Source organism: Budorcas taxicolor, chromosome 18 (assembly GCF_023091745.1).
Source record: "Budorcas taxicolor isolate Tak-1 chromosome 18, Takin1.1, whole genome shotgun sequence".
Taxonomy (NCBI): Eukaryota; Metazoa; Chordata; class Mammalia; order Artiodactyla; family Bovidae; genus Budorcas; species Budorcas taxicolor.
In genome coordinates this window covers 37,498,511-37,511,342 of record NC_068927.1, presented here as the reverse complement: position 1 = coordinate 37,511,342, position 12,832 = coordinate 37,498,511, and the positions used below count along the sequence as shown (strand labels likewise).

Sequence of the window (12,832 nt, the reverse complement as noted above, 5' to 3'; positions counted from 1 at the left end):
ACTGCAGCCATGAAATTAAAAGACGCTTACTCCTTGGAAGGAGGGTTATGACCCGCCTAGATAGCATATTCAAAAGGAAAGACATTACTTTGCCGACTAAGGTCCGTCTAGTCAAGGCTATGGTTTTTCCAGTAGTCATGTATGGATGTGAGAGTTGGACTATAAAGAAAGCTGAGCACCAAAGAATGGATGCTTTTGAACTGTGGTGTTGGAGAAGACCCTTGAGAGTCCCTTGGACTGCAAGGAGATCCAACCAGTCCATCCTAAAGGAGATCAGTCCTGGGTGTTCATTGGAAAGACTGATGCTGAAGCTGAAACTCCAATACTTTGGCCACCTGATGAGAAGAGTTGACTCATTGGAAAAGACCCTGATGCTAGGAAAGATGGAGAGCAGGAGGAGAAGGGGACAACAGAGGATGAGATAGTTGGATGGCATCACTGACTCAATGGACATGAGTTTGGATGGGCTCTGTGAGCTGGTAATTGCCAGGGAGTCCTGGTGTGCTGCCGTTCTTGGGGTCACAAAGAGTCGGACATGACTGAGCGACTGAACTGAACTGAAATAAATTCCCTTATTCCACACACGTACACTTCACATATGTTCATAAGAGGACATGTCTTGAATCATGGGAGTTATGAATTATTTGAGGTTTTCAAGGGTAAATGTTTAACATCAGTGCAGTCACCCTACACAAGACTGTTTATTGCAGTGATATTGGGTTTAAGGAAAAAATCCATAAGCACCTCTTAGAAAATAAGGTCAGAAATAAGTATTTTCTTTAGGAATGGAAATCAAGTTTTATTCATGAAAATGCTTGCTAACTAGATTTTGAAAACTAAAGAGAAACTTGAGAAAAAGTGCATTTCACTTTGATAAATATCACACTCTCAAGCTTTTAACATCCAAGGAAAATAATACAAGTGCTAATACATTTGATAGTTCACATCTGAGTTCTCCGATATAAATTTTTAGAATTTTTAATTTCAAACGCTTTTGAAACATTCAGATAATTAAATCTTAAAACAATGGTTAGTGTGAAAACTCATGATTTTTAAATGTTATAGTAACCTTACTAGGCTTACTGCAAAGTCTATCTTGAAGGAATTATTCAAACATAAAAGTTTAATTTATCTGAATGGGGTCAAGAGGAACAATTTATCCAATCGTCTTTCTGCAGCAGTCTTTCCTAATAAGGTGATTCCTAAGAGTTAGATTTCTAAAAATCCAAACACCTCACAATTTTTACGGTAACTCCCCCCTACTTCCACGTCTGCAGAAGATAAAAATAGGGGGTGAGCTAAATAACTCATGGTATATCTGGCAGGTAGAAAGACTATGGAGCTATCAAAAGCAAGATGGAAGTGTATTTACCAGTCTGGAAAGATGTGTGTGAGTCAGTAAGTTTTAAAAAAAGAGAAAAAGTAAGTTGTAGAATGATTGTAAGTGTGATATAGGTCCAATCCTTGTTATAAAAATTCCTGTGTGCACACCTAATTTCGTTGTCAAGAAAAAGGTCTACAAGGATTCATGTTCAGCTGTGCTTATCCTACAGGAGCAGAACTGAGGAAGAGAAGCACTTTCACGTGTTTATTTTTTATTTGCTTCTGTTGAGATGCAGTGGAGCTCAATGGTTAAAGTTCAGGCAGCTTAGATTTGAATCCAAATTCTGCTGTCTACTATTTTCACAATCCTGGGCAAGTTATTTAACCTCTCTGGCCTCAGAGGCCTCATCTGTAAAATGGGGTGGTAACAGTACCTACTTCAAGGCACGATATGGTGATTAAACAAGGTAATACATGTAAAATGCTAAGAAGCTGTACCTGTCACATAGTCCATGCTATTATTTTATTGAAAAACACTGTCTTTACAGTGAACAAATATTAATGTGAAATCCCAGCCAGTGAGCCCAACTCTACACAAGCTATATAAAATACTATATATGAAAGGAGGTGTGACAGAAATAGAAAGCTCCCTAGGCAATTCTGACAGTCAGCCAAGCTTGCAAACTACTGACTCAAAACCAGTTGGGTTCCAGTTGGAGAATGCAGGAGCATTCTGGAAGCGGAAAAAGACCATAAAAGACCAGAAAATAGTAGGTCTTGAGGCCCTGGTGGGAAGCCCCGGCTGAAGCTGACTCTGGGTTGAGGGCAGGGTGTGGGCCTGGCATCTTGTTCTGGCTTGTGTGCGGGGAGCCCACAAGTAGCTGTCTTCTCTCTCTGCCTGAAGCTACAACAAGATGGGGCTCGTTGGGAGGAGGCAGGCGGCCTTAAGCAAGACAACCCAGGATGGCAGCTGAGCCCTCCAGCCCTGCCCTCTATCTGACCAACCACGTCCAGGGCTAGCCATGGAGGTGCTTCCCACACAGGGGAGTTAGGGCCGCAAGGCTGAGGAGCTGGGACCAGAGCACCTGCCTGAGGCCCAGAAGCCCGGTCTCCCTCGCCGGCACCCAGATGGACGCCATCAGACGTGTCCTTTGACAAGAGCCCGAACAACTTCTGAACGGACGTGAACTAGGGAGGGTGGAAGACCGTTCCAGTGGGGAATATACTAGTTTCCAAACTTGGGGGAGGAATCTTCTCAGAAAAACCCACAGGCATACAATTAATTCCAGGAGAAGCAGAGTTAACGTGAGACCCTGAGGTCTGACCTCCTTGCTGGGCAAGATCAACCTGTCTCTAGTCTCGAGCACAGGTTTGAGCCTTCTTGCTAAGGGAGACACAGTTTCAAGCTGATCCCATGTGCTCTCAAGCAAGGAAGAGTGTGGTTACTGAGACTGAGGAGGAAGAACAAAGCCTGGTTTCACGCCTCCCTGGCTCCATTCCCAATCTAGCCCCTGGGACAGTCAGAGTCCGGAGGGAGGGCCGCTCTCTCCTCCTCCTAGGGTTCTGTGTGGCCCACAGAGGCTCTGAGAGTGGGAAGCAGCACCCAGCCCTCCCGCCTCCTAGCTGTGTGGCCCTGGCTCTGAGCCCTCTCCTCGGATGGCAGTGACAGAGCCACAGCTTTGAGCTCAAAGACGGGGTAAAGGGAGGAAGGAAAGTGTTCACTGGGCTCTCCTCCCCAGGAGAAGGTGTTTTGGTTCACTGAGCAAACAGCAGGACCCCAGGACCCCGAAGTTCATCAGGACCCTGGCAGCCGCAGCCTGGAGGGATTTTGGTCAGTCTGAGGAATTTGCAGGCTACTGATGTTCTAGGAGACCCACAACCTCATGGGTGCCCAAATTTGGCTGGGAGAGCAGGATGGGTGCTGCTGATATCAAGCTCCCCCACTCAGAGCAGGGCTGGGGGAGGTCCTTGATGTTGGGAGCAGGTGAATATGGGGGTGAGGAGAGGGAGGAGATGAACCACCAGAACTGACAGTGAGAGCACTGTCCACTGTGGGGCCTGGTATCTGGGTGCTCCCTATTCCCCCACATCCGAAAAGGGAGGCTGGGGGCCTGGATGGAACTGTCCCCTCTGCAGCCCCTCCCCCACCACTCCAGATCCTGGTGATTAACAGAGGCCTGCCTGTGGAGGAACAGGAATTCAGAGGTCTCAGGTCAGATGTTAACCATTTCCAATCTTCCCCAGCGTGGCTAAGGCCAGAGGACTCACAACCCTGACTCCCAAGTACCTCACATGAGTCCAGCCTGCTTCAAGTTCTGACTCCACAATCTACTGGCTGGGTGACCTTGGAGGAGTTACAAAGTCACAAGCCTAGATTTCCTATCCAGTGAAATGGGGCCAATTCCGCTCCCCTCATGGGGCTTTCAGGAGGATTAAAGGGCTTATTACATAAAGTACGGAGTGTAGTTTCTGGAACTCAGTAAGCGCTCCAGTAAATGGTATTTAGGTTGGTTTTTTTTTCTGATTTGTTTTGTTGGAAAGCCCTTCCGTGCCAGCCGTGCTGCCTGGTAATGCCAGCTAACTAAATGAAACGAGGGGGAAGATTCAGCTGAGGCTGACCACGTCTTCGGGTCTGGGAAAAGTCGGGAATCGAGAAGGGATAGTGGAGGTGGGCCCAGGGTCCTGGATCCAGAGGAGACTTACGAGACACTGGCTTCCATGAGGGCACACCTGGAACTCCAGCCACATCTCCTGCCTTTCCCAAACACCATGCTGCCTCTCCCATGGGGGATGAAGTTCTGGGCTGGACTGGACCCTTCTACTTCGCTTTTGTTCTCCACACCTTACACTCCACGGTCCTGCCAGACTAAACATGTTTAAGTTCCTGGACCCCTTATGCTGTTCCCTTGGCAGGAACACTCCCTGCCACCCCTCACGTCCAAACCCCTTCCCCACCCTCTGCCTTGGACATCACTTCCTCCAGGTGCCCTCCACCTCCAGGAGAACATGTGTGACTCCAGCAGCCTTTCATATGTGACTCTCTATTTTTCTCCCTTGATTACATAGATACATAAAAAACTTATTTTGTCCATCTCCCCCACTAGTAGGTGGAAGGGCCTACAAAGCCACTAAGGTATACCTGGCATCTAGACTAGAACTTCACACTTGGTAGGTGCTCAATCGATATTTGCTGAATGAAGGATTCACTATTAAAATTGCCTGGTGACTGATCTGCTTCCTCCTGCAGTTAGGGAGCTCACTGAGGTGAAGGAGCTATGGGCCTTGCTTGCCTGTGAAATTCGAGCACCCAGCAGGTACTCAGGCGTTTGCTGGCGGCACAACAACCAGTCAGCTTGGCCTTGAGTCTCAGACACCTCACTGCCTCAGTGACGAGGGAGGAGCTGGACTCGACCACCTTGGCCACATGAGAAGGCTGCCACCCACCCACACGCTAGTCAGGACAGACATCTCCACCCAGGAAAATGTTCTCACCTCAGAAATTCAGGGCCATTTCCAGATTCCCCTTCTACTTTGGGGGAGCATGACAAGCATGAGCTTAAGGACAAATAAAGGAAAGGATTTCTCCCTCAATACAAAGGACGTGATCAGGTATTTAATAAAGAACTGCTGTCTCTTAGCACAGGGCCAGGTGGGAAGCAGGAACCCAGAGGGGATGGGTCTGGGAAGGAGACTGTTGGGAGAAGGGGATGGTAGATAAAATCCAGAAGAGGCTCAGCAACTTCAAGACACAGAAAAGCTGACATCTCAGTACTCGGCCACTGTGCTGAGATCCCAGGTAATCCTCAGTCAACCTGGCAATTAAGCTCCCAGGTATGTACCTAACCAACCCGCCTCTACAGTTTCACTTGAAGAATGGGGTTCGTGCAGCACTAGCTGTAATAGCTAAAAAAAATGGAAACGTCTCAGATGTCCATCAATAGCAGGAGTGTGGATGGTCCCATGACGAACACTATGGAGGAATGACAGTCTACCACAACCACATCCAGAACTATGCGAGAATCCCGAATGCAATGAAAGAAGCCAGATCCAAGAGGATATTCAGTTCAAATACAGGCGAATCAATCCATGGTATTTGAAGTCCTGATAGTGGTTTTCTTGGGAAGGGTAGAGATGGGGAGGGAAGTGGCATCTGAGGTGCTGATAATGCTGTTTCTTAATGTGTGTGCTGTAGGGACACAGGTGTTTTAAGTGTGATGTTCAGTTACAGTGGTTCTTTGAATGGAGATGGTTCAGCCTCAGGATAGAGGACTCCACTGCTTTGGGGAAAGAGGCCCTTCTCTTCCTCTTCCTCCTCCTCCTCCTCCTCCATCCTCCTCCAAACACTCTGCAGAGCTGTGGTTTCCTAGAAACTCAAGCTTGTGGTAGGCCATGCCTTCTTCACACAGCAGGGAGGTGAGGGCACCCTGCACGGGTAACCTAGGAACAGAGTGCCGTGTGAAGAGGTGGGAAGGGAGACTAGAGGTTTGAGACCTGCTCCCCAGGCACCAGCTAACGGTGATAAACGTCAGGCTTTGGCAACCAACCCTACTTGGCTGCTGAGCCAGGAAGGCAAGACAGGTGGGCTAGAAGCCCCAGTTCCCACCTATTCCTTCCACAGAGGCAGATTTATTGGACACCACGGAATCCCCTTGGGTGTAAACCCTGGCCTTACTGCTGACTTCCCTGGAGACCTCTTGCCAAGTTTCTTACCCTCATTTTACAGCTGAGGGGGAGATATCACCACCTTTATGGTAAGGTACTTATAAGCATAAAAAATAACTAATCTAAGACAGTCAGCTCCTCCACGGCAGGGTCTTAGTTTTGTTCATTTTTTTAGCCATAGTTCAAGAGTAGTGCCTGATACACGCAGCTGTTAAATACATGTTTACTGAAAAAATAACATGTAAATAGAGGGCCTAGCCCATAATGGCAGCTCCAAAACAAAAGGCGATTTTTATACAAGTTGAAATAAGCAAAACCATCTTGAAGTTAACTCCTGCTCAGTCAGATTTATTACTGAACTTTGAAGTCTCCTACCAGAGCTAATGAGGGTTAGCTTTAATCTTACCCAATGCTGACTAAGGGTGAGTCGAACTTGTGCAGGGGCCGTAATGAAGTGCTGGATGTCTTTTACTGTAATTAAGCTGCTTCTCTCAACCATTCGCTGTGAAGGATGTATAGACTACTTGAAGCCACTCACTTTTAATCACTGCACCAATACCACACAGCCTCATTCTTCCCACATCACCTTTGTCTTTACTTTTAGACCACACTCGAAGGAAGGCAGACTCCAGACTGTGGGGATGGGGCAGGGGAATATTCCTGCTCTACCTCCTTCCAGATTAACCTCTCACTCTTGGTCTCTGTAAGCCTGGCTTCATCTGACCCAAGCCCCCATCATTAGGACACTTAAGAGACTGCATTCAAGCTGGTTTCCTCTGCAGGTGTGTCTCTGGAAAACTATGATGAAAAGGAATAAATGATTAAGTCTTCTTGAGGTAGAAGGCTACTGTTGGTGGGATTTGGTGTTCCAACATTGCACTTCTTCATTTCATCCACCTCCCACTTTCCGGTGGTTAAAAAAAAAAAAAATTCCAGGAAACTTGGGAGTCAGAAACCTCCATTCAAGACCCATTGAGTCACTGCAGAGATGACTTTGGTGAAGTCACAACCACTGAGGTTTTTATCTGTAAAATGGGCAGAACTTCAAAAGATTGTCATAACTTTTGCAAATACCTCCTGGGACCTATAAGTACCAAGTCCTGGGCATAGACCTAGAAGTGAAAGTCCTATCTGTGACCCTCAAGGAAGCTCATGAGTTTAGCCTAGGGAATTGAATCCATAAAGCTGTTCCTATGTTTCTCCACCTCTAAAACCTCCAGGAGGATTGAGATACAGTTTCTGAAGTCCCAGCTCTGGGATTAAGAGCTCAAGTTGTTTAAATGTACCTCACCAGCTTCAAGAGAATGTCAGGAGGATAAAACAAGCTCAGAGTTGTGCAAATGCTTTGAAGAGGAAAAGTGCACATACAAACAAGGTATTAATTATATCAGATAATGTCTTTGAGCTCAACTTCATAGACACCTGTGAAGTTCATAACCTGGGGGCAAACAACTGGGGCAATTGTTCCTTGGCTATAGGGAAACTGTTGTCTGCTTGGCCAAACTTGAGAGTTTGTATGTACCCTCAGGACAACCCTTTAAACATGGCTGGAGCTAGGCTGGGGCTCCCACGTATTGAGGATAGGGAGCTGGTATGGAGGAAGGGAGGTAGAAAAGATATCAGCTGTTGAGGACTAAGAGGAGAAATACCACTATTTTTTGCTGCAGTCCCAATTTATTGGACAAACTGGGCCCAGAAATTTGCTTTTACTTAAAATGAAGGCAGCATCCCATTTCATGGAAAGACTCCTCTAAGAACTCGGCAAGTTGCAGGGAGCTCTGCTCAAGGTTAGCCAAGCACGTTAACGCACCTTTTGTTTTATAACCCAGGTGTGCTCCTGGCCTGAACCCACCATTTTTACAACCATAAACCAGACATCCGAGAAAGTGGAATTTTCTCAAAAGGTTTAACATGACTGACATCACTGAGAAGCAAGCACTTGGCAACCGGACCATGAAATCAAAAACCTGATCACCACTTCTCCACAACAATCTCAAGCTTAGTGAAGTGACAGTTAATCTGATATTTCTTCCTTAAGAAAGATAAGGTGCAGACTACAGTCAAAGCCATAGCCTGCTCTCCCAGAGTGTAGCTGGAGAACTTGACAATGACGGGGAGGGGGTACAGATTTGGCAGAAGTCTGGTTAGCAATAAAGCTTCCTCAGGGAGCCGGAATTGGATTTGGGGCCCTGCCCAAGTTAACATTTTTACAGGTTGGCTGAGCTGCAGTTTGTTAGCCAGTCAGTAATAAACCCATGTGCAAGAATTTAAAGTTTATGAGGCATGGCCTCTTAATGCTTCTCCTCAGCTCCCTGCAGCCAAGAGTTTAAGGAGCTTGGCCTAGCCTGGGTGTTAATTGTTTTGTCAATCTGCAGAGTTATTTGCGGGGGGGAAAGAAGGAAAAAAGGCTTCCACAGACTGTAGGCACCCAATCCTCTTTTGAAGAGACAAAGGCGAGCCTTTCTATCCCCCAGCCATCCCCACATTCAAGCTCTGGGAATACGTACCTGGGGTGAAGGGTAGGCTGATGTGGGAATCAAAAAAATGCTAGGTGGCACAGGTTTTTAAATTGCTTTGAAATTTTTAACTGTAGATCCCCTACCCAGAAAAATCCACACAGAAACTCTTAAACAACTTCACAGGTTTAGGATCCTCTGGACCCCACCCAAGGATCCTGGGATACACTTGTTTAAGAAGTTGGGTTTGAGCGGTTGGAGGAGCCCCCACTGTCTTGGATGGAGGGAAAGAGGCCACCATCTGCCCCTCAGCTGCCTGAGTCTCATAACACAGTGGTTCTGTTCATCAAAGTACCCGCCCTCCACCTCAAGTTTGGTGGTTGCCGGGCAAGTAATTGTGAGATCAAAAATGAGCTTTGATTCCCCATCCGCCTACAGATGGAGACTTTCCGGCTTCTGGATCTCCACTCCCTTAAGTACCCTAACATTCCAGTCCCGAGACACTGGGGGTCGGGGGTGTCCCCAGGGTGTAATGGCCCCAGTTCAGGTGTGCCAGGCCCAGTTTCCAGGCAGGCTGCAGGGGCGCAGGCCCTCCGGGAAGGGCAGGGTTAAGAGTGCATTCCAGCCGCCGGGGGAGAAGGGAGGCGGGGGGAGGGAGCGCGAAGAAGAGAAACAGACCGGGTCTGTCTGTCGGAGACACAAAGCACTGTACACAAAGGGGGCCCTAGAGGGGCGAAGGGGGCTGCCCGGGGCACGGCTCATCCCCACACCTGCGCGGGGGCTGGGGAGGAATGTGGACGGCGCATTCCTCCACTGGGGCCAGCAGGGGAGAGCTTCCCACGTCCGGGCGGGGAGCGTAGCCCAGCCGCCCCGCACCCTGAAGGAGGGGGGGCAAGGTAAGCCGCCGCAGAGGTACATGGAGGGGCTGGACGTCAGAGGGCTCTACGCTCTCTAGCCTTTCCCTTCGGCAGCCCACCCCTCTTCAAGTCCCCGGGATGCTGTCTGCGCCTCCCCCACACCTGAGGCGGCGCCAGGAGTTCCCGCGGCAGCCTGGACACCCCACGTGCGGCCCCCGCTCCGCAGTTCCACAGGCGGGCCCGGGGGTGGGGGGCCCTTACCTTTTCCCTGCGCCTGGCCCGGCTCCAGCTCCGCGCCTCGCGCCTCCAAGGTCACTTCAGCTTCCCCGAAGCCTGCCCGGCACGGTTCCGAGGCCGCGCGCGGCAGCCTGTAAACCTGCGCCTGAGGGAAGGAGGAAAAGAGGGAGGCTGGGTCATAGGCGTGCCCGGCCCTGCAAACCCATCCCGGGGAGTCCTCAGAGGCTGTCCCGGACAACCCTGGCCCCTCGGAGCCCTGCCCCGCGCGCTCCCCGACGCCGCCGCCGCGTGCGGACCCCGCCCGCCAGCCCTCTGAGGAGCGTTCCGGCCGGGGTCAGGGCAAGGCAATGGAGTACCTGGAGTAGGAGAAAGAGGCGGAGGAGCAGGGACGCGAGAGGCCCACCACGGAGCCCCATGGCTGGAGAGAGAGGGGTGAAAAGCTGCCGCAACAGCGGGCTAGCGCTCCGCTAAGCTCAACGTGAGCCTCCGAGAACCTCGGCCCGCGGGAGCCGGAGGGAGGGGGCCAGGTGAGCGCAGGTAGGTGCTGATTGGTCCAGCGCCGAAAGATCCCGCCCTCTCGCAGGTGGGGCCGTGGTTGGCGCGGTGGAGGCACCCAAGACCCCCACCCCCCCACCTTTTGCACACACACACACACACACACACACACACACACACACACACACACACACACACACACACACACACACACACACACACACACACACACACACACACACACACACACACACACACACACACACACACACACACACACACAGTCTTTTCCCGTTCCCTCCTGCGTTCTCTTGGCTTTTCTGGAATTCCTCCCGGCAGGGACCCAGGCCCTGTCTTGCAGCTTCTGAGTTCGAGAAGGGATAAACCCCAACCCACCCCCTCCTCAGCCCTCTCAGCACGCGAAGAAAAAGGTTTCTGTGCCTTGCGGCTAGAGTGGGAAAAAGAAGTGGAGATGCATCTGAACCCGACTGGAAACAGAGGCGCCGCGTTCACGCTTCCCTGAGGCGCTCTGTTACCCAAAGCTTTGATGGAGACCGGGTGTGTCCGCCCCACACCCGGCGACAGCGGGGGCACGCGGGGGGTGGTACCTCCTGCCTCTTTCCAACCTCCCACGTCAGCCTGCTCCCGGGTCTCCAGGGTTTAAAACTGGCAGTGAGGTCACCAGGGACCGCGTTACAAAATCTGCTACAACTCACGGAAGACTCATTACTTCCCTGGCACAACCGAACAAATGGAGGCTGGGAGAGAAGATTCCAGAGTTCGAAGCCGTGGTGACACCAAAAGGTGCGAGGCAGAGGTGGTTGTTAACCCCATCATCTCAGGCAACCTCCCCACACCCCCCCTCCCCGTCACATACATAATTAACAATTTCCCAACTTGTGAAAACGCAAATAAAGGCATTTTAAAAATCGCGACTGTTTTTATTGGTCTGCTGTATTGAGTATAATCTAAGTGAAAAGTGTTGGCTGCGCGGAGCAGCCTTTCCGTGAATCTCCCTTCAAAACAGCTCTTCTGCATCCTTCCCGGGAGCAGACGGCGGAGCTGGGCGGGATTCGTCTCTCTACTGCACACCCAAAGTGCGCTCCCCCTGGCGACACGCAAATGGGCCATGGGCCCTGAAACGGTCCTGACTCAGTCGCTCCACAGTGCACGCCGTTTCGCACCGAGCTGAGCTTTCCCGGCCAGTCCCAGCCTCTTGTTCCCGGAGGCCTTTCCACTTTCCTTAGCTGTCTTGAGAATTTCAGGCTGACTCCTCATCCCTTTTCTCTCTTCTCCCCATCTCACATTCAGAGGTTTGAAGAAGAGAGACTGGAGTCTCTAAGTATAGATTTTTTTTTTTGGCCCTCGAAGGCTAACCTGGAAACCCGCCTGTCTTTACCACCAAGCCTGCAGCGAAGAGGAGGTCGTTTTGCGCTGTGACGGTGGGAGTTCTCTTTCAAAACGATCTTTGGCTCTGGGGGCGCACCGTCTGCGCTTAAGCCGGGATTCCACCACTTACTAGCGCGGTGGCCTCAGGGTAGTGAAATAACACCTCTGAGCCTCAGTTTTGCATGCCTCTAGTGGGGCTATTGTGCTAACTGCTCTCTAAAGTACTAGGATTGAATGAATTAATGCAAATAGAAGAGGATTAAGTTAATTAACACGTTTAAAATGCTAGACTCAGCACTTTGGCATAGAGCAAGTGCCCAAATATTGCCTGATGTTATAGCTTTAGGATCCAGCTCACTGGTCCCCTACCTTTGCCTCACGAGCCGTTTATCTCTGTAGTACCCTCAAGTTCCCCAAACTAAGAGAATAAGAAACGCTGTAATCCTTCAAGTTCACGACTGACGGTAAAGCGAGCCATTGCATCTGGTATCAGGGGAGCGCTCGGTTATCCGGCCTGTGGACCCGGCAGCTGGTGGTTGGGGAGAGACCACGCGCGGTTAAAACCCAAATCCATTTGCTGAGCACCAGCCCCCCTTGCCTCGCGCCTCTCTCTCCCGTAGGGGTCGCTTTCCGTGCCCGAGGGGAGGTTAGATACCCGAGCAGAGGCTTTTCCAGGCGGCGCCGGCCCGAGACCGTACCCGGGGGGCCTCGCCTACCCTCGCCTCGCAGGTTCCCCCGCGCCCGCCCGGAACCAGATGAAGCCATTAGGCGGACAGTTAAACACCAACGAGCGTCGGGATACAGGCCCTAATTAAGTAAACACCCGACTGGAGGGCTGTTGAGCGCGCTCATTTCCGTCTCCTTCCAGAGCACTCAGCATTCCGGGCGGGGAGAAGGGGGGCAGCGGGGAAGCTGAGAGTCAGCTCTTCTGCCTGCACCATGGACCGCACTGCTGGCTTCCCTGTAGCTCCCCTAGTCGTCCGTTCGTTCATTCATTCAATTAGGAGATACTTGCTGACGGCCTGCTGTGGGCCAAGCACTGGAGATACAACACTGAATGAAACAAACACACCTGCAACCTTGGAGCTTCCATTCCAAATTGTGAGGAAAATAAGTAAATATATATATATATATATATTTATATACTTATATAGGAAAATAAGTATAAATATATAGGGAGGAAAGCAATATAAGGAAAATAAGTAAATATATAGCATGTTAGTCAATATGTGCTATGCAGTAAAGAACAGAATGGGAAGTGCCAATTCACAGGACAGAAGGCAGAGTTGAAAACTAGGAAGGCTGTGATCCAGAAGGTGGTTTTAGGTCAGGATCTAGCGGGAGACAGAATCCAGCTACATGTTGACTGAAGGCTTAGTGAAGGGACTAGAGGAATGGGCAGGGTTCAGGGGT

At 50.3% G+C, this 12,832-nt stretch overlaps 1 protein-coding gene across 1 annotated transcript in view; it reads right to left on the bottom strand.

The window, feature by feature from the left end:
* Positions 1-9,951, bottom strand: part of CDH3 (cadherin 3) — a 46,896-nt gene extending 36,945 nt beyond the window's left edge. The window contains exons 1-2 of the mRNA XM_052655797.1: positions 9,892-9,951; positions 9,560-9,680 (exon numbers count right to left, since the gene is read on the bottom strand). Of these exons, the coding sequence (XP_052511757.1) occupies positions 9,560-9,680; positions 9,892-9,951 (181 nt within the window). The remainder of the gene's footprint in view (positions 1-9,559; positions 9,681-9,891) is intronic.
* Positions 9,952-12,832: the final 2,881 nt, after the last annotated feature.